At 48.4% G+C, this 18,440-nt stretch overlaps 6 protein-coding genes across 6 annotated transcripts; 3 read left to right on the top strand and 3 right to left on the bottom strand.

Annotated features, from left to right (window-relative positions):
• Window positions 1-445: 445 nt before the first annotated feature.
• F5891DRAFT_980772 (uncharacterized protein) lies at window positions 446-1,704 on the top strand (the record flags this gene model as incomplete). Its single annotated transcript, XM_041377039.1, has 5 exons — window positions 446-550; window positions 857-911; window positions 952-1,160; window positions 1,387-1,468; window positions 1,514-1,704. The coding sequence occupies 5 exons, from the start codon at window positions 446-448 to the stop codon at window positions 1,702-1,704; spliced, it is 642 nt and encodes a 213-aa protein (XP_041225396.1).
• Window positions 1,705-2,233: 529 nt separating this feature from the next.
• Window positions 2,234-4,413, bottom strand: F5891DRAFT_1189280 (cytochrome P450; the record flags this gene model as incomplete). Its single annotated transcript, XM_041367131.1, has 11 exons — window positions 2,234-2,505; window positions 2,563-2,678; window positions 2,729-2,775; window positions 2,829-2,869; window positions 2,924-3,010; window positions 3,062-3,344; window positions 3,394-3,643; window positions 3,698-3,823; window positions 3,869-4,023; window positions 4,076-4,172; window positions 4,232-4,413. The coding sequence occupies 11 exons, from the start codon at window positions 4,411-4,413 to the stop codon at window positions 2,234-2,236; spliced, it is 1,656 nt and encodes a 551-aa protein (XP_041225395.1).
• Window positions 4,414-5,748: 1,335 nt separating this feature from the next.
• F5891DRAFT_1189279 (cytochrome P450) lies at window positions 5,749-7,933 on the bottom strand (the record flags this gene model as incomplete). Its single annotated transcript, XM_041367130.1, has 13 exons — window positions 5,749-5,938; window positions 5,990-6,019; window positions 6,070-6,192; window positions 6,241-6,287; window positions 6,318-6,376; window positions 6,431-6,517; window positions 6,570-6,672; window positions 6,727-6,852; window positions 6,902-7,151; window positions 7,216-7,341; window positions 7,387-7,541; window positions 7,595-7,691; window positions 7,752-7,933. The coding sequence occupies 13 exons, from the start codon at window positions 7,931-7,933 to the stop codon at window positions 5,749-5,751; spliced, it is 1,575 nt and encodes a 524-aa protein (XP_041225394.1).
• Window positions 7,934-9,228: 1,295 nt separating this feature from the next.
• Window positions 9,229-9,863, top strand: F5891DRAFT_980770 (uncharacterized protein; the record flags this gene model as incomplete). Its single annotated transcript, XM_041377038.1, has 3 exons — window positions 9,229-9,417; window positions 9,518-9,598; window positions 9,654-9,863. 3 exons carry the CDS (start codon window positions 9,229-9,231, stop codon window positions 9,861-9,863), a joined length of 480 nt encoding a protein of 159 aa, XP_041225393.1.
• A 231-nt stretch (window positions 9,864-10,094) lies between these two features.
• Window positions 10,095-12,329, bottom strand: F5891DRAFT_1189277 (WD40 repeat-like protein; the record flags this gene model as incomplete). The annotated part of the gene is made up of 8 exons (XM_041367129.1): window positions 10,095-10,547; window positions 10,600-10,770; window positions 10,833-10,908; window positions 10,957-11,041; window positions 11,090-11,426; window positions 11,476-11,513; window positions 11,563-11,686; window positions 11,736-12,329. 8 exons carry the CDS (start codon window positions 12,327-12,329, stop codon window positions 10,095-10,097), a joined length of 1,878 nt encoding a protein of 625 aa, XP_041225392.1.
• A 345-nt stretch (window positions 12,330-12,674) lies between these two features.
• F5891DRAFT_1036744 (thiamine diphosphate-binding protein) lies at window positions 12,675-14,564 on the top strand. The gene is made up of 9 exons (XM_041361843.1): window positions 12,675-12,778; window positions 12,834-13,057; window positions 13,102-13,180; window positions 13,231-13,249; window positions 13,297-13,430; window positions 13,483-13,638; window positions 13,696-13,804; window positions 13,856-14,240; window positions 14,310-14,564. Exons 1-9 carry the CDS (start codon window positions 12,740-12,742, stop codon window positions 14,395-14,397), a joined length of 1,233 nt encoding a protein of 410 aa, XP_041225391.1. The 5' UTR covers window positions 12,675-12,739; the 3' UTR covers window positions 14,398-14,564.
• Window positions 14,565-18,440: the final 3,876 nt, after the last annotated feature.

Below are 18,440 nucleotides of genomic sequence, written 5' to 3'. Positions count from 1 at the left end.
GACTGCCGTCGGGCGAAGCATCGGTAGCAATCATGAATCACAATGGCCATATGGGCCTTGTGCACTAGCTATGAGTGTCGACTTTAACACGGGCTGAGTCGTATGATGCCGACGATGATGTGCGGTGGCGTAAGTTGGGCACTCAGGTATAGTGCAGTTCGCTGAGCCTGCCAGTGGAAACCAGACGTTTTAAAAGCGGAGATCGTTGTGTACACCTGCAAAAACACTCACAGTCATGAATGTATATATACGTTCCAGGCTAATCATATGGATTACGAGTTGTCTCCCTAAATAAGATGGTATAGCGTGCGCGAGATTCTAGGCCGGTCCGTTGCACCTGCATAGTGTCGCGGTGTTTCTGGGCCATGTAATTGCGACGTATAAAGTCCGAGCTGGGAATGATATAGCTGACCATATCTTTATCGTAGCCGCAGCCCACATCATTATGAGCCAACTTTGTTTTTTGAAAAACAGAACGGACTTATGGCGAAGAGTAGGAAAATCCAGTCCCATCGACAACGATGCGAATGGAACGCAGCCGACAGATACGGTACGTCGGTAACTCTTTGATATGGGAAGGTGCAAAGAAGTCCCCCGGGCCGATACAGAGATGGTTAAACCGGATCAACTGAAATCAGGAATTGGGAAGGCCGATACCGTTCCTGCCACTAATATGGCACCCCGGGCGAGACCTGAAAGGATCGATACAAACCTGAGTATTGGTAGCATCAGTTATACAAGGAGCGCTGGAATGCGAGCAAAACACTCACTGTCATATTCTGTCAGAATAACAGTTGACTCCTTCCAAAAGGTTGACTGTTTTCGAAACTCGTGAATCACTGATAGCGCATTACAGAAAAAAAACTTCCGAGGATCAGCCAACCACGGTGGCACGAAGATACTGCCACACTGTGAGCAAGAACTTTCGGGTGTAAGGGTAAACACGTACAGCAAGGCACATGTACGGATCCAATTGCAACCTGGCAGAGATCAACGTTATCAACACCGTGGGGATGCATGAGTGCCAGCTTATACCAACTGCTAGTACGGGCCCCGGGGTCCGGCGGACCAAAACACGTAATCCAAAATTTGCCACGCCCACCACCACCGTGACCACCCAAATGCCCATCATCCCCCTCGTCCTCCCACGCGCACCCCAAGTAAACCCAACACTACTCCCAAACTCGATCGCTATTCCGGGCGCATGAACACCTGACACGATCTCCAACGCGAAATTGACGATCTCTCAGACGAGGAGAACGAACTTGAAGATTCCGTACGTGCCCCCTTCTGAAGTCGTTCTGCGATGCGATTCCCTACTAATGCACCACGCAAATCATATCTGATTATATCATGTCAATATCGACGCGTGGTCGACTGGAATAGAACTTGGGGATAAGGAATCGAGGGTTCCAGTGGCTTGTTCCTATTGGGTGGAACACGACGCAGTTGGAGAAGAATGAGGTGCGTTGTTTTCGTGTTTTGTTTTGAGGTTATGCTGTCTTGTGGGCAGAAGACGATCCCGATGGTTCTGGTACCGGCCAGTCGGGCGGCGGCCCTTCGAATAACGAGGATGGCGAGGAAGCAGATCTGGACGCAAGCATGGAAGATATGGATGATGTAGGTGAGACGGGGACAGCGAGTGAAGCGGAGGATGCGAATGATATGACGGATGATTTTGAGGAGATATCGAGCAATGCTTGATCCACCACACACGTCAAGTCAGGGCAGAGAAAACTGATAAAATTATGGGTGGTATCGATAAATCTTGGTACGTGCGCATGCAAGATTTACGCTGAGATAGACATAATGCACAAATAAGTTAGATCCTTACCGCTCATCCCCGCTTTCCAACGACGCCGAAGTCGTCATCACTACGAAGTTCAACCACCGCAGACTCGGATCGAACCACTATAAACCCGATTCAATGAACTACCCCTCGAAAATCTGTTACAGACAACGTCCCACGCTTGTGCGTTCTCCTGGGGCTAGCATTAGTCATGACCAATGGCCGTACTCATACTCGGACGTCGCCTGCTTTTGATGCTGTTATGAGCGCGCGGGGGGTGAAGGCGAGGGATGTGAAAACAGGTGATATCTCACTTCTGCAAATATTGTGATGTTGGAATGTTCTCATGTCTGTCCATACCTAAGCAATTCTTCTCCAGACGCCGAGACTGTTTCTATAGCCTCTTTCTAATAAAGTGAAATCCTACCCAGACGTCAAGGGTTCTCACCCAGCCTCAGGATAATTCTGCATCATATGCCTAAGCTCCACTTCCGGAACCCTCGCCTGAAATTCAATAGCGCATGGAACGTTTGGCATAAACGTGTTTGAGAACCCCATGTCATCCTGTGGCTTCGTAGGATCCAGACTGAGCTGAAATGCCCAAAGACTAAGAAGCGAATTTATGAACACCGATCTGTGACATTTCATGAGATTCAGGAAATTATCTGGGTAGAGAGAATCATGACCTGTTCGCGACGTGTTGACCTGGGCATACCCTGGAACGAAGAACAATCAAAGAAAGTGCATCCCATAGGACAGTGCTTACCGCCGACCAAACCCATATACAAAGAATGCGAGATCGTCTCTCAAGCGACCTTGGCTGTCAATCCAGCGCTGGGGCTTGAACGCATCAGGATCAGGATAGACTTCTGGATCTCGAGAGATGGACCTGAGGCGGTGACAATTTGATTTATGATACCTTGAAGGACATAGACTCACCACTGGTTGCCGAACACCGTAGTTCCAGCAGGAATGCAATAGTTTTCCTGCAGACAGATGACAGATGTAAGATTATCCTCACGACGAATCGTTCAAAAACACTTGCCCAAATGACGTCTTCAGTAGTTCGGTGAGGTAATCCTGTGGGATGAACTATGTGAACGTCCGCACAGGAGTGACCATCGAGAAACTCACCAAAAGGAACCAACGGTCTCCATCTCAAAGCCTCAGAGATGAAGGCCTCCAGATGGGGCAGGGATGGCTTATCGGCGAAGGTCGGTGCTTTGGCAAAGATGAATGATTGGACAGAACTACAGTGCACAATCAAGCTACCTCGCCCTCTTCCGATGACTGCATCAAGCTCGGCCTGCACTTTAGCTTGCTCTTCAGGGAAATGTGCCGCTGCCATTAGCACCGTGCATATCGCTGTAGCAGTCTGTTGCCCCACCTCAGGTATATAATCGTCAAAAAAAACAAAAAGACGCCTCACTGTTTCGGTTCCAGCTCCAAAAAAGCCGCCAGCAAGATATGCCATCTCCATATCTGTCAAGTCGTAGAGATGTCCATTTTCTAGAAGATGTTTTGAAAACGAAGGGCCGATGTCCTCATTCCTATGCTGTGGAACAACTCAGACATCACATAAAGATAGGCAGGGCAATGCCTACCATTTGCAGTTTTACACAATTCAGCTGGTCTGTGTAGAGTCGTGTGGCCCTCTTATAGTCGTCTCTTAATTCTGGCGCATACCAAGGAAGGAATTTGAGCCACGGTATCGATTCTACACAGTAAGCACCGGGGCGCAGGACTGTACGAAGTCGGGATATGAGGTGGCGAGCCTCCTTAACTTCAGGGTCAGTTGCCGATGTCAGCGAGGTCTTCCCATATGCAACTTGCAAGATCGTCGCTGCGGCATAACTTCCAAGAGCCCGTAAGTAACATACTACGAGACCCAGGTGAGAAACCACTTACCTTATCGCATGGTTCTGAAAGTTGCTTGGATCGTCAAGAATGTTGAGGATTAGGCTTCTCGCTTGCGACATCTGCAGAGGTTCATACGTCTCGGCTGATTTGGGCTGGAGATGCATATGGAGTACTCTGCGTCGCATCAAGAAGAAACATAAGAGTTGATTGAGCCTTCACAGTATAGCGACGACGAACCTACGCATCCGACGCAGCCTGTCCCCAACATGTATGAAAACGAGGCTCTGTCCGCGTGTGAGAATTTCTCCAGCAGCAACGAGGCGAGGTCGATCAGCTAGCGCTCTACCCTGCTTCTCCATTATATCCACTGCGGCCTGTCACGGAGTGTTGAGTTTGGAGTTGCTGACTTATCATAAAGGGACCAACTTTGTGGCGGCCGATAATCACCGTGTTCTGTATTCCTGACCGGATGGTAATCAGAGGGCCATACTGGTCAATCCACTGCGCCAAAGTAAGAGATGGGCTGATCAGAATGTGATTCAATTAGATCATAAAGATGAGGTCGCAGATATGAAACTTTACTCGCGAGGGGGCAGTAAGTGTCCCTGAAGTCTCCAAGTTGGAGGGGAAGGCGGGAGAGGAAGGCGGCTATCTGATTTACGAAGGTAAACCCAAACAATCGTTCCTATTACTCCAACACAAGCCACAACATCGAGGGTGAGCGACGTGTTATCAGTAATGCGTAGGTTAGGGAGCTGTAGCATTGGAGGAGTTAGGACGGACCTCATCGAAAGTGCATTTCAGTTGTTTAAATAAGGTTCCCTGCACCAACCCTACGGACAGGAACAGACCTGTACTGTCATATCCAATTACGCATTACTCCAGAGATAAAATGATGGCTCTGGGAAAATACCATAAGCGGACATATAATGTGTGGAGACCGCACAAGATCTTGTCCATTCTTCGCGACTTGCCGTCAACGAAGTATCGGTAGCAATCATGACTTACCCCCTTCATAGCCTTGTGCACCGGCTATGAGTATCGACTTTAACACGTGCTGAGTCGTATGATGCCGACGATGATGTGCGGTGGTGTTAGGCACTCAGGTATAGTGCAGTTCGATGAGCCTGGAAACCAGACGTTTTAAAACTGGAGATCTTTGTCTACACCTAAAAAACATGCTCACAGTCATGAATGTGTATGCACGTTCCAGGCTGATAATATGGATTATGAAGTCGTCTTGGATCCTACATAAGGTGGTATAACGTACGCGAGAAGGTCGGTTCGTTGCTACATAGTGTCGCGGTGTTTCTGGGTCATGTGATTGCGACGTGCATCCGAGCCGAGGAACTTCAGTGTACCGATGACACGGATGGGATCAGACAGCTGACCATTCGTTATCATAGCCGCAGCGCTGCCCACATCATTATGTAAACCGCAGACCAACCAAAATGAGAACAGTGAGTGTTATTCCACACAAAGTATTATGACTACTCACCTGCAGGTGCAAACTCCTGCTTTGATGTACAAACTCGCTGAGTAAAAGAACTTGGCTCCTGCATCAAGGAATGGTGTCGTACGTCTACGAGACGCTGAGATCAGTATCAAACCATAAATGAGGGTGCATCAAACACTTAAAAGGTCACTTGTGAGCCTCATCTGTTGGATAGTATTGGTGAGTTGTCCAAGTCACGAGTGCCTAGGTGCCCAGACATGGAGATAAGCGCACAGTCACAAATCTAAGAAGATCACTTGTTGAGATCCTGTCCACCTGGGAGAAGAAGAAGGGAGAAGAAGGGAGCCAGCAGGCGATCACTGGATGCAAATGGGGGGTGAGCTGGCGAATGTTCATCTAGGGCATTCAACGTTTAAACCCCCCTAGAACGAAGCCTAGGAAGATTCTCACATGAGATACATCTAGTTGGACAATGGATGACAATACCAGAAGGTGTATCTGATTTTTTGGATTATAGTCCAGTTAGGATATATCTATATAACAGTATGGGCTGCACGCCTCAGCAATTCTTCTCCAGACGTCGAGACTGTTTCTATAACCTCTTTCTAATAAATTGAAAATCCTACCAAGACGTCAAGGCTTCTCACCCAGCCCTGGGATAATTCTGCATCATACGCCTAAGCTCCACTTCTGGAATCCTCGCCTGAAATTCAATAGCGCATTTAACGTTTGGCATAAACGTGTTCATGAACCCCATATCATCCTGTGGCTTCGTAGCATCAAGACTGAGCTGAAAGGCCCAAAGAATAAGAAGCGAATTTATAAACACCGATCTGTAACGTTTCAGATGAGATAAAGGAAATTATGTGGGTGGAAAGAATGACCTGTTCGCAACGTGTTGACCAGGGCATACCCTGGAAAGAAGAACAATCAAAGAAAGTGCATCCCATAGGACAGTGCTTACCGCCGACCAAACCCATATACAAAGAATGCGAGATCGTCTCTCAAGCGACCTTGACCGTCAATCCAGCGCTGGGGCTTGAACGCATCAGGCTCAGGATAGACTTCTGGATCTCGAGAGATGGACCTGAGACGGTGACAATTCGATGTGATACTTTGAAGGACATAGACTTACCAATGGTTGCCGAACACCGTAGTTCCAGCGGGAATGCAATAGTTTTCCTGCCGACAGATGTAAGATTATCCTCTCACGACAAATGATTCAAAAGGACTTGCCCAAATGACATCTTCAGTAGTTCGGTGAGGGAATCCTGTGGGATGGATTATGTGAACGTCCGCACAGGAGTGACCATCGAGAAACTCACCAAAAGGAACCAACGGTCTCCATCTCAAAGCCTCAGATATAAAGGCCTCCAGACGAGGAAGGGATGGCTTATCGGCGAAGGTCGGTGCTTTGGCGAAAAATGAATGATTGGACAGAACTACAGTGCACGATCAAGCTACCTCGCTCTCTTCCGATGACTGCATCAAGCTCGGCCTGCACTTTAGCTTGCTCTTCAGGGAAATGTGCAGCCGCCATTAGCACCGTGCATATCGCTGTAGCAGTCTGTTGCCCCACCTCAGGTATATAATCGTCAAAAAAAACAGAAAGACGACTTACTGTTTCGGTTCCAGCTCCAAAAAAGGAGCCAGCAAGATACGCCATCTCCATCTCTGTCAAGTCGTAGAGATGTCCATTTTCTAGAAGGTATTTGGAAAACGAAGGGCCAATATCTTCATTCCTCTGCTGTGGAACAACTCAGACATCACGTAAACACAGGCAAGGCAATACCTACCATTTGCAGTTTTACACGATTCAGCTGGTCTGTGTAGAGTCGCGTGGCCCTCTTATAGTCATCTCTTAATTCTGGCGCATACCAAGGAAGGAATTTGAGCCATGGTATCGATTCTACCCAATAAGCGCCGGGGCGCACGACTGTACGAATTCGGGACATAAGGTGACGAGCCTCCCTAACCTCGAGGTCAGTTGCTGATGTCGGCGAGGTCTTCCCATATGCAGCTTTCAGTATCGTCGCTGCGGCATAACTTCCAAGAGCCCGTAAGTAACATACTACGAGACCCCGGCGCCAACACGTAGAAAACCGCTTACGTGGTCGCATGGTTCTGAAAGTTGCTTGGATCGTCAAGAATGTTGAGAATTAGGCTTCTCGCTTGCGACATCTGCAGAGGTTGATACTCGTCGGCTGATTTTGGCTGGAGATGCGTATGGAGTACTCTGCGTCGCATCAAGAAGAAACATAAGAGCTGATTGAGCCTTCACAGTATAGCGACGACGAACCTACGCATCCGACGCAGCCTGTCCCCAACATGGCAGAAACCGAGGCTCAGTCCACGTGAAAGAATGTCTCCAGCAGCAACGAGGCGAGGTCGATCAGCTAGCGTTCTACCCTGCTTCTCCATTATATCCACTGCGGCCTGTCAGGAAGTGTTGAGTTTGGAGATACTAACTTATCATAAAGGGCACTAACTTTGTAGCGGCCGATGATCACGACATTCTGCATTCCTGAACGGATAGTGATCAGAGGGCCATACTCGTCAATCCACCGCGCCACAGCAAGAAATGGCCTGATCAGAAATGTGATACAATTAGATTCTATAGATGAGGTCGCAGATATGAAACTTCACTCGCGAGGGGGCAGGAAGTGTCCCTGAAGTCTCCAAGTTGGAGGAGAAGGTGGGAGAGGAAGGCGGCTATCTGATTTACGAAGGTAAACCCAAACAATCGTTCCTAATACCCCAACACAAGCCGCGACATCGAGGGTGAGCGACATGGTATCAGAAATGCGCAGGTCAGGGAGCTGTGGCATGATCGATTAGAGGAGTTAGGATGGACCTCATCGAAAGTCCATTTAAGTTGTTTAAATAAGGCTCCCTGCACCAACCCTACAGACAGGAAGAAACGGATATTGTCATATCCAATTACGCATTACTCCAGGGATAAAATGACGACTCTGGGAAAATACCATACGATGTGCGGAAACCGGACAAGATCTTGTCAAATCTCCGCGACTTGCCGTCAGGCGATGTATCTGTAGCAATCATGAATCACAATTGGCTTACTCCTTCATGGCCTTATGCACTGGCTATGAGTGTCGACTTTAACACGTGCTGAGTCGTATGATGCCGACGATGATGTGCAGTGGTGTTAGGCACTCAGGTATAGTGCAGTTCGATGAGCCTGGAAACCAGATGTTTTAAAAGCGCAGATCTTTGTGTACACCTGCAAAAACATACTCACAGTGATGAATGTGTATGCGCGTTCCAGGCTGATAATATGGGTCGTCTCCCTAAATAAGATGGTATGACGTGTGCGAGAAGGCCGGTTTGTTGCTACATAGTGTCGCGGTGTTTCTGGGTCATGTGATCGCGACGTGCATCCGAGCCGGGCAAAATGTACCGTTGACACGGATGGAATCAGACAGCTGACAATGTCGTTATCGTAGCCGCAGTCCACATCATTATGAGGCAACCTAGAGCGGACTTATGGCATAGAGTAGGAAAATCCAGACCTATCGACGACGATGCGAACGAAACGCAGCCGACAGATGCGGTGACTCTTTGATACGTGAAAGGTGCAAAGAAGTTCTCCGGGGCGATAGAGATATAGCTAAACCACATCAACTAAAATCAGGAATTGGGGAGGCAGATGCCGTTCCTGCCACAACTTGAGATGCACCTCGGGTCAGACCTGAAAAGGGTCGATACAAACCTGAGCCTGAGAGTCTTGGCAGGCATCAGTTATACAAGGAGCGCTGGGATGCGGGCAAAACACCCACTGTCATAGACTCTTTTATCATTGATAGCTCATTACAGAAAACAAACTTGGAGTGTCCGAGGATTAGCCAACGTGACAGTGGCACGGATGGCAGATACTACCACGCTGTGAGCAAGAACTTTTCGGGTGTAAGGATAAACACCTACAGCGAGGCACATGTACTGATCCAGTCGCAACCTGGCAGAGATCAGCTTCACTGCTCAGTACTCAGTGCTCGCTGTGGTGATGCATGAGTGCCTGCTTATACCCCGCTATGGGCCCGCAATTGAACACTCCGACGGACCAAAATACGTAATCCAAAATTTGTCACGCACCACCACCATCAAAATGCCCATCACATCCCCAACACTCGTTCCCCGCCCTCCAATCATCCCCCTCGTCCTCCCGCGCGCACCCCAAGTAAACCCAACACCACTCCCCAAACTCGATCGCTACCCCGGGCGCATGGACACCCGACGCGATCTTCAACGCGAAATTGACGATCTTTCAGACGAGGAGAATGAACTTGAAGATTCCGTACGTGCCCCCTCCTAAAGTCGTTCCTGCGATGCGATTCCCTACTAATACTCCACGCAAATTATATCTTATTATATCGACGCGTGATCGACTGGAATAGAACTTGGGGATAAGGAATCGAGGGTTCCAGTGGCTCGTTCCTATTGGGCGGAGTACGACGCAATTGGAAGAGAAGAACGAGGTGCGTGGTTTTTCGTGTTTTGTTTTGAGCTTGTTTTTCTTATGTTGTCTTGTAGGCAGAAGACGATTCCGATGGTTCTGATACCGGCCAATCAGGCGGCGGCCCTTCTATTAACGAGGATGGCGAGGAGAACGACGATTCAGGAGCAGATCTGGACGCAAGCATGGAAGATCTGGATGATGAGGGTGAGACAGGGACAGCGAGTGAAGCGGAGGATGCGAATGATATGACGGATGATTTTGAGGAGAGGTCGAGCGATGCTTGATACGCCACATGCGTCAGAGCAGAGAACAACGATAAAATTATGGGCGGTATCGATAAATCTTGGTACGTGTGCATGCGGAATTTACGCTGAGATATACATAATCCACAAATAAGTTAGATCCTTGTCGCTCATCTCCGCTTCCCAACGACGCCGAAGTTGGACCACTACAAAGTTGTCGTCACTACGAAGTTCAATCACCGCAGACTCGGATCGAATCACTAAGAACCCGACTCAATGAACTACCCCCCGAAAATCTGTTACAGACAACGTCCCACGCGTATGTCTTCTCCTAGTGCTAGGATTAGCCATGACCAATGGCCGCACCCATACTCGGACGTGGCCTGCTTTTGACGCTGTTATGAGCGCGCGCGGGAGGAAGGCGAGGGATGTGAGGAGGTCGGCGTCGAGTTGTTTCACCTGTTGTACGTTATAAGTCAACCAGTTGCCTTCACAATGGGAAAGCCGTGTAGAAAAACGGAAGAAAGAAAGAAAACTGACCAATACAGGTTGTACAGTCGACACTTCATTCCTCGAAGGCGCAGGATGATACCGTGGTGCAGATAGTTGAATCGTCGACCCCGTTCCGCGTCGGTGAGCGAGCGAGATACTAGATGACACCGATGGGCGCGGATGGTGTGCTCCGAGGAGTTTGGGGCGATGAAGAGCGCCAGAGGAAAAGTCCCACTGTCAGATTAGTTGAGTGAACAGTCATTTCTAAGTGCAATAAAAAGCGCACGAGAATGAGTTTGTTGTCCTCTCCTACGCTACCAAAGCGGTATGTCCGCCCATCGCAGCGGAGCTCGTCGAAAGCAACGGCTGAGACGAATGAGGAGTGTCCTTGACATCGTGCGACGACCCGTTGTTCCCAGGGGGAGAAAATGGTGAGCAGGTCGTCTTGGCCGCCGGTCTAGTTGAGGGTAAACAATCAAGGATGAGTTCATTGAATTGGAAACTTGGAGTGAAACACACGAGGATGAAACGCCCATCAGGAGACCATGCAACGCATGTCATTGAACCGAAATAGGATGCATAGCAGTCAACCAGCCTGAATTAAAGATTAAAGTCTGTTCAGCGATCGGAGGAGACGACATACTGCTCTGCAAGTGGGTCGATCACCCTCAGACACCCATCGTCTGAGATGGCAGCTACATATTTATTATCAGGGGAGAACACGAAGTCTAGCCAGGATGAGCTCCCAATGCGAGTATTAAAGAGGCTTCACTGACCGACAACACCACGGCGACATAGACGCCAATGGCTTACAGGGTTCTTTACGACCACGCCCTTCTCTCCCTTCCCGATTGCTTCTGGATGCCACGGCGGAGGTGTGACAAATATCGTTGATAGGGGGTCCCATTCATCACTTACAGGAGATGCATGATGTGCGTTGATGGTTATATGTGGGGTATTTGTGAGTCCATTTGGAATGGTGGCAGTGAATATGCCGTCTTCGCGTTCTTTGTCGTAAACGATTATGGTTCCATCTGCGTGGGAGACGAGAAAGAGGGTTGGAGAGGATGGAACCCAACGGACGGCTGTACATAAGGAGGCGGAAATAGTGCCCTATTGCTTTGTTGTGAGATATGTTTACAATAGAAGTGGGGTTGACTACCTGTTTGTTGAGGCGGCAGTAGCGACTTGATATTGGGTCTGATTAATCGCTGTGAGCAGAAGAACAGGCGTGGTATGAGGTGCATACCGAACCATACGAGGTCGCCTGTGCTAAATCCTATGATAACATCTAATCGTTCTGAGGATGCGGTGGAAGGGTTTACGTCGTGACAAGTTGGGTATGCAGAGAAGCTAATCCTTGTTAGTGGTTCCTGGTAGAATCATGCAGCGATTTGCGCGGCCAAGGACTAGATGACGGACCTTGGTTTTTGACCCCACCTCGATCCACAAGAAAGCCTTTCCAGTATTATAGAACAAGAATGTGACATCGCCTTGTTTTGCTGCGAGTGTCTTGCTGAGACCTTCAGTGCTTTGAAGACGTGTGATGAATGTGGATGATGTGGTGCGCATGTTGTGTTTTGGTCGTGATATATTCGATTTCTTTTTACCTACTGAGACGGAAGGGTGGGAGAAGAGCTTGTACTGCTGAGGTTCTGCTGAGAGGTCTGGGGTAGCTACTACATCTGGAGATGAAAAGCTGTCTTCTGGGGTACTGCCGGATGACATGCTCCGCTCCTCCAGCAAGGGGCGCTCCTTTACGACGGCCTCTTTCTCTTTCTCCCGCTCTTTTTCCTTGTCTTTTTTGAGATCCTTTGTTAGATTTGCACCAAGAAACTGGGCGAGACCTGGGGAAACTGAGTGCTTTGGCGGAAAGCGGACTGTGACGGATGAAAGGCGAGTTTGGTAGATGGGTTGTGCTGCTGTAGAAGAGTGAATGGGAACTGGAAGAGGTTTATGTTCCTCAGTGACAGAGTAAACGCCCTCAGGAGCCACGAATGCACTGTCGCTCTCCATGCTGCTGATGAGAAGGTGTTAGCAACAGTAAGCTTAATCTGCATTGGGTATGACCTTGAGAAATTCCTACGCCGCTTAACAAGTCATGCGACGGTCATATATTTGAACTTGCTCCTCCTCTAGACCACGGTGTGATCCTACTAACTTCGCGAATCCGAACTCTTGGTTTAAATTAAGATCAGCCTTGAAGCTAAAAACTAAAAGTCATGAGTGTATCATGATTCTGAAAGAGATATCATGCTGCGGCATAGATCCGGCCCGACAATCCCATTTGGTATCCAAAGTCATTCAATTACGATCAATTATTAGACTTTCGGTTCAATGCAGAATGGAACATAACATCCTCATTGCCTTGCTTGACGGATCTTGTCTTCTCCCTATCCTTGTCCTAACACCTATTTGATTTTCCAATGCTCGCCCGTCGTCTGCGCTCTAAATTTCCTGCACTCGTAAGTCTCTCTTTCAACCAACCACCAGGTGACCGTGTCACTCACCCGGAACAAGTCCCGTCGATGGCAGACGACAGCGAGCACCACTGCCATCGAGCCCCCACCTGCGGGCGGTCATTCTTCATCTGTCGCATCCTCTCAGCTTTTCCGCATCACACGAGAATCTGCTCTCAGAACACCAGGTATATCATGGCAAGATGAGGAATCTGACCGTAACATTATCGGCGGCCGCGAGACGCGCAAGATGAACCTCTACCAAGCTGTGCGGGACGCCCTCAGGTAACCCATTTCTTTCTACCCAGAAGGTCTGCTGACAGTCTCAGTATTGCACTTTCAAAGGATGATACTGCCGTCATATTTGGTGAGGATATAGCATTTGGCGGGGTGTTTAGGTGTACAATGGTATGCATTGCCATGTCTTCATACATCATTTGTCCTCACTCATCGAACAGGGCCTAGCAGAAGAATTCGGTACGTTTTAATCATATACGTCGTGTCTATAACTGATCGTGCTGCAGGTCGCGAACGCGTCTTCAATACCCCATTGACAGAACAAGGTATCGCGGGTTTTGGCATTGGCCTCGCATCCATGGGGCATACTGCAATTGCAGAAATTCAGTTCGCTGACTATATATTCCCCGCATTTGATCAGGTTCGTTCCACTTTATCCGAATCTTAGACTTCAAAATCGACCTTCAACTTAGCTCGTGAACGAAGCCGCAAAGTTTCGCTACCGTTCAGGTGGACATTTCTCTATCGGCGGGCTAACCGTGCGTACGCCAACCATGGCCGTGGGTCATGGTGGGCTATACCATTCACAGAGCCCTGAAGGGTTCTTCATGGGCGCATCTGGTCTCAAGGTGTGTTCATACTGCTGATTCCACGATGAATCTCTAAATGAACTCATGAACCACTAGGTCGTAATCCCCCGCTCCCCAATCCAATGTAAAGGTCTTCTACTCTCAGCCATCCGCGATCCCAACCCAGTCATATTCATGGAGCCCAAAATCCTCTATCGTTCTGCAGGTACGTTCTCCTTCCCAACCTCCCTGTATGCATTATTGATTTCACCCACAGTCGAACAAGTTCCAATTGATGACTTCTCCCTCCCCCTCTCCCGCGCCGAAATTCTCATCCCAGGATCCGATCTAACACTCCTAACATGGGGCACCCCCATCTACCACTGCGAATCCGCCCTCCGCCTCCTCAACTCCCCACCGCCCTCACTCGCACCACTCATCCCTCCCTCCCTTCGCAACGCCAAAGTCGAACTCATCGATCTCCGAACGATATTACCATGGGACGTCGAAACAGTCGTAGAGAGCGTGCGCAGGACGAAGAGGCTCGTGATCGTGCACGAAGCGGGTATGACGGGTGGCGTCGGAGGAGAAATCGCCGCTGAGGTCGGGAAGCGGGCTTTTTTGAGGCTGGAGGCGCCTGTGAGGAGGATTACGGGATGGGAGTGAGTGTCTTTTCTTATATATCCCCGCTCTCCTCGGTTTCTGACGACGTTTTATTTTCATTGTTGTAGTGTCCCAGCTGGGCTGCAGTTTGAGAAGTTCAATATGCCGGATGCGGTCAGGATTTTGGATGGCATTATGGAGACGCTCAGTTACTAATAATCTGGTCGCTGATTGGCGCTGTTCCTCAAGCTGGTGTTGCGCCCACGGTGTAGCATAAATGATGTACAATTAATGATGTAGTACATTAGTACGCACGTATACCTTGTATGAGTGTGATACCAACATGTTTGGAGGTGCGGAAAGACTGCACACCGACGGGGACATCATGTGAGAGCCACGCAAATTACTTCCGCGGAACCAACTCATGTGATGTACAACTCGCCTTTATCATCCTGTCACGCAACGAAGGTTGTGAGTTATTCTTTATAATAATACAGTCATTCATAAGAATTGAAAATGAGTATATTTCGGAGGTCAACTGGTCTACGACTTGAAGAACAAGAGAAGAACAAAGAGCGTCCTAGTTATCCGAACCAGCCAATTTATCCAATTCCTCCCAAGAAATGCTATGTCCGCCCTTTGCGCACTTGAACCCAAACGAATGTTGGACCCAAGCATATCCTTGAGAACATTTGCGATCCTCTGGAAGACGGTCAAGCGCTTTTTTGATCTTTTCCTGCATCTCATCATCCACGATGCTTCCCACCTTTGTGTTCCTCTCCACATTTGCTTCGGTAACTTGGCTTTCCAAGCTCGCTTTCTTGGCTTCGTCTTCTGCGTTCTTGCTCGCCTTTACACCTGCCGCTGAATGTGTCTGAACTGCATGCGGCATACACCCCACACCCTTGTAAGCTGAGTGAAAGAGAGTTGAGAACGGTAGCATGGTTGACGTGACTGAAAAGACTCACTAGCAAACCAAGCAACTAAGCTTTCCCTCTCAGTTTTGTCACATGGTTCCATCAATAATCGGTAGCACTCGAGCGCTTCAATGTTACACGTCCGGAAGAGTATAAGGCAGCGATACTTGTTTATCTTTTGCCACAATGACTTGAGGTTCCACCCGAAAATCTGCAAAAAAATGCAGTTGAGCACAAATATCATGTTTGAGTCGGTGGTGCTGTGTATCAACGTACCACATCGAATTCTGTGTATATGGAAAGGTCTATCTTCTCAAGGGAACAGGTAGTTGCGATTTTGAGAGCGGTAGTGATGTATTCGATGGCCTTCTCGCGAATGTTGCTTTCTGAGGCAGCAAGTGCCATTTCGGCATAGAAGTATGTCTGATGCGCGAAGCAAGAATCAATCTCAAATTCAAACCACGAGCCAGAGTTGATACTCACTAGCACGATATTACAAACAAGAAGATCGGCATCATGGTTGAAAGAAGCCTCGGCCATGTCTTTAACGTACATGATTGCTTCGTCGTGTTCATGTGCATTGAATGTTGCAATAGCCTGCAAATCATAATGAAGCACGGAGCATGTAAGAAAAATGTAACCCACCTTGACCAAAAGAAGAAGATGGGTTGTTGTATCTCCAGTCGCAAACTGTAACGCGCGATCAAATGCCCTACTCGCTTCCTTAATCTGCCTCTTTCCATAGAGAGCAATGCTCTTGAACATAAGGCCTAGCGTTGAGCGTTGAATGCTGATAGACTATATCACAATCCAAGTAAGTATATCTTCAAGGGACTCGGTATCAGTTGGTATAACTCCCCTTCTCTGCATCTTCAAGCGCAGCGTCCCACTTGCATAGGCGTATATAAACAGTTGCGCGGTGCACATAGTTGATGTAGTTCTTAACATCTGCCGTTATTGCTTCTGTGAATATCTCCACAGCCTTCAACAGGTCTGACAAGCCCCCAAAAATAAACGCATTGAGGGCGGCCTTGGACATAGTGCTGGTGAAGTTGATCTGTGGTATGCTCGAATCGCGTTCTCAGAGTCAATATTGAGAGCATACCTGTCTAATAGCATGATCCAATGGAACTCTTGTCTAAAATTTGTGAGATGAGATGATAAAATCATTAGAAATCAACGGGAACATACCAGCATCGGTCTCGAAGGTAGTAACCACTGTGATATCTTCTGGTCATCGCCTACGCCGAATACGTACTTGCCATCCACGGAGAACGTGTCACAAAACGCGCCGGTAGAGAGCTTGAGTGTATTGGATTGAATCGGGAACGGCCAGAGGCGGACACTTTTGTCACGAGATGTGGAAGTGATAACGGTGTTGGACACATTGACAGAAATGGCGTTGATCTGTTCAGTGTGACCACGGAAGGAGCAGATCTCGTTCCCCTTCGATGCGTCCCACACCCGAATGGTAGGGTCGTCTTTACCGCCCCCAGAGAGAAGGTATGGTCCTTGTAACGTCCACGTGAGTGTGAAGGTGCCACCCGAGTGGCCATCGAGCTTATTGATAAGCTGCATTGTTACTGGATTATAAATGAAGATATTTTGAGCATGAAGCTGCTTTGTCGCGATGGCAAGATATTCGCCAGACGATGAATACCGAACGCAGCAGACAACTGCATCAGGACTTGGAGTGATCGTGGCAGTGTGTTGCTGCCACGTAATTGTGTTCCAAAACTTCACTGTACGGTCGCCCGCACTCGCTAGAATTGTTCCATCTGCAGAAAAGTCCAGCGATAGGACTGCAGTAGACTCGTAGGCTGAGATGATTGGAAATGCAGCAGAGTTGATGTGGGAAGTGGACCCATTTTGGGTAGCGGTGATCTTGGCTTTAGAATTAGTAAGCAGACAATCTCCAGTTTCTCCGTTCCAAGGAATGATCCCTCCAGTGACATCACAGCTTGCTATCACTTTCCCGTCTCGTGATACTGTAAGTCCAAACACATCACTGGGATGCCCTACTAGACGCTTTAACAATCTCTTCGTCGTCAATTCCCACAGATAAAGTGTCTTGTGGGCCCTCGAACTAGTGACCATACGCCGTCCGTCGGGCAGAACCGCAAATGCAGAGATGCATTCGTGATGACCTTCAAATGTTTCTGACAGTTGTGTAACGCGTGAAGTCGGCGGCTGCGACACCATTAATACTAGAGGTTGATTACAGTCGAGGAGGACTTGGTAGAGGGATTGCAGGTATCTTGCGCTGAGGTGTGTCTTTTTTTTCGCTGTGCGTTTTTATACTGTCTCAGTGTTCATTATATGCTGAACATATGGTAAGAGGCCCTTATCGTAAGCAAATTTTATGGATACATGCGTCCATCTCCAGGGCAAGAATTCATTCAATTCCCATTATTTCCCAAGGCAAGATGATTCCTTCCCGCGTAATTGTAACTGCACTGGCACTCACTGCCATGCTAATAGGTCTGGTCAATTCTATAATGTCAATGACAATGTCGGCTTAACTTGAGGACCGTCCTCTTGTCTGACAGGTGTGTTACATTTTGACAAACAGCAACCGAGATTTACTAAAGCCTTCTCAGGCTATTGGAGTGTACCTGTAGTGACAAGGTCCCACCACGGGGAATCGAGGTACCGAATGCTGAATACATTAAGTGAATGAAAAGGAGACAGTAGCCGTCGCACTCAATTCTTATTTTATTCTCCTGTTTTGTTTCTCAGAGCTGTTGCCAAGTTGTTAATTACTCCACAGTCCGAGAAATACCCCGTCGGAGGTTGAACATACATCGCTGCGGCTGTATCTGGCGCTGGTCAGCGCGTACGAGCAATCGGAGTCGTTCGTTTCTTGTCCATAAAGATAAGGGTTCAGCTCTCAGCATTTATACAAGACGAATGTAATTCGGAAGATATGTTAAGCAATGCTGAAGTGAAGATCACTGATTATAAACAGGGCCAAATATCGGGGCATGATCCAGACCGATGCCAATCAGCTATTCATCAGGGCGCCTGAATGAACATGAAGGTGACCCATGGCATGCGAAAGAATCATAGACGAGGCAACATCAAGTCTAGACTTAATTGACAGGCGTGTCTATGATCCCTGTGGCGGGCTGCTCCTTCTCAAGGAAAATTGTAAAAAGTATGTGCATGTGTATAAGACGCCATGTCCAGACCGTATCTTTGGCCTGGCCTAATCAGGTTCGACCTGATCTGACTCCATGTGGAACTTGCGGTCGTGGGTTCGGGGTTGAAAGACTGCCGAGCGCTTGGTCACCTTCTCCAAGCACTGAAGAATCAACCTCAAGGAACCTCTGTGAGATTCAT

This window comes from Suillus fuscotomentosus (assembly GCF_016647785.1).
Source record: "Suillus fuscotomentosus strain FC203 chromosome Unknown F5891scaffold_30, whole genome shotgun sequence".
Classification (NCBI taxonomy): Eukaryota; Fungi; Basidiomycota; class Agaricomycetes; order Boletales; family Suillaceae; genus Suillus; species Suillus fuscotomentosus.
Note: the sequence above shows the minus strand (reverse complement) of the source record. Positions and strands in the feature narration are given on the sequence as shown.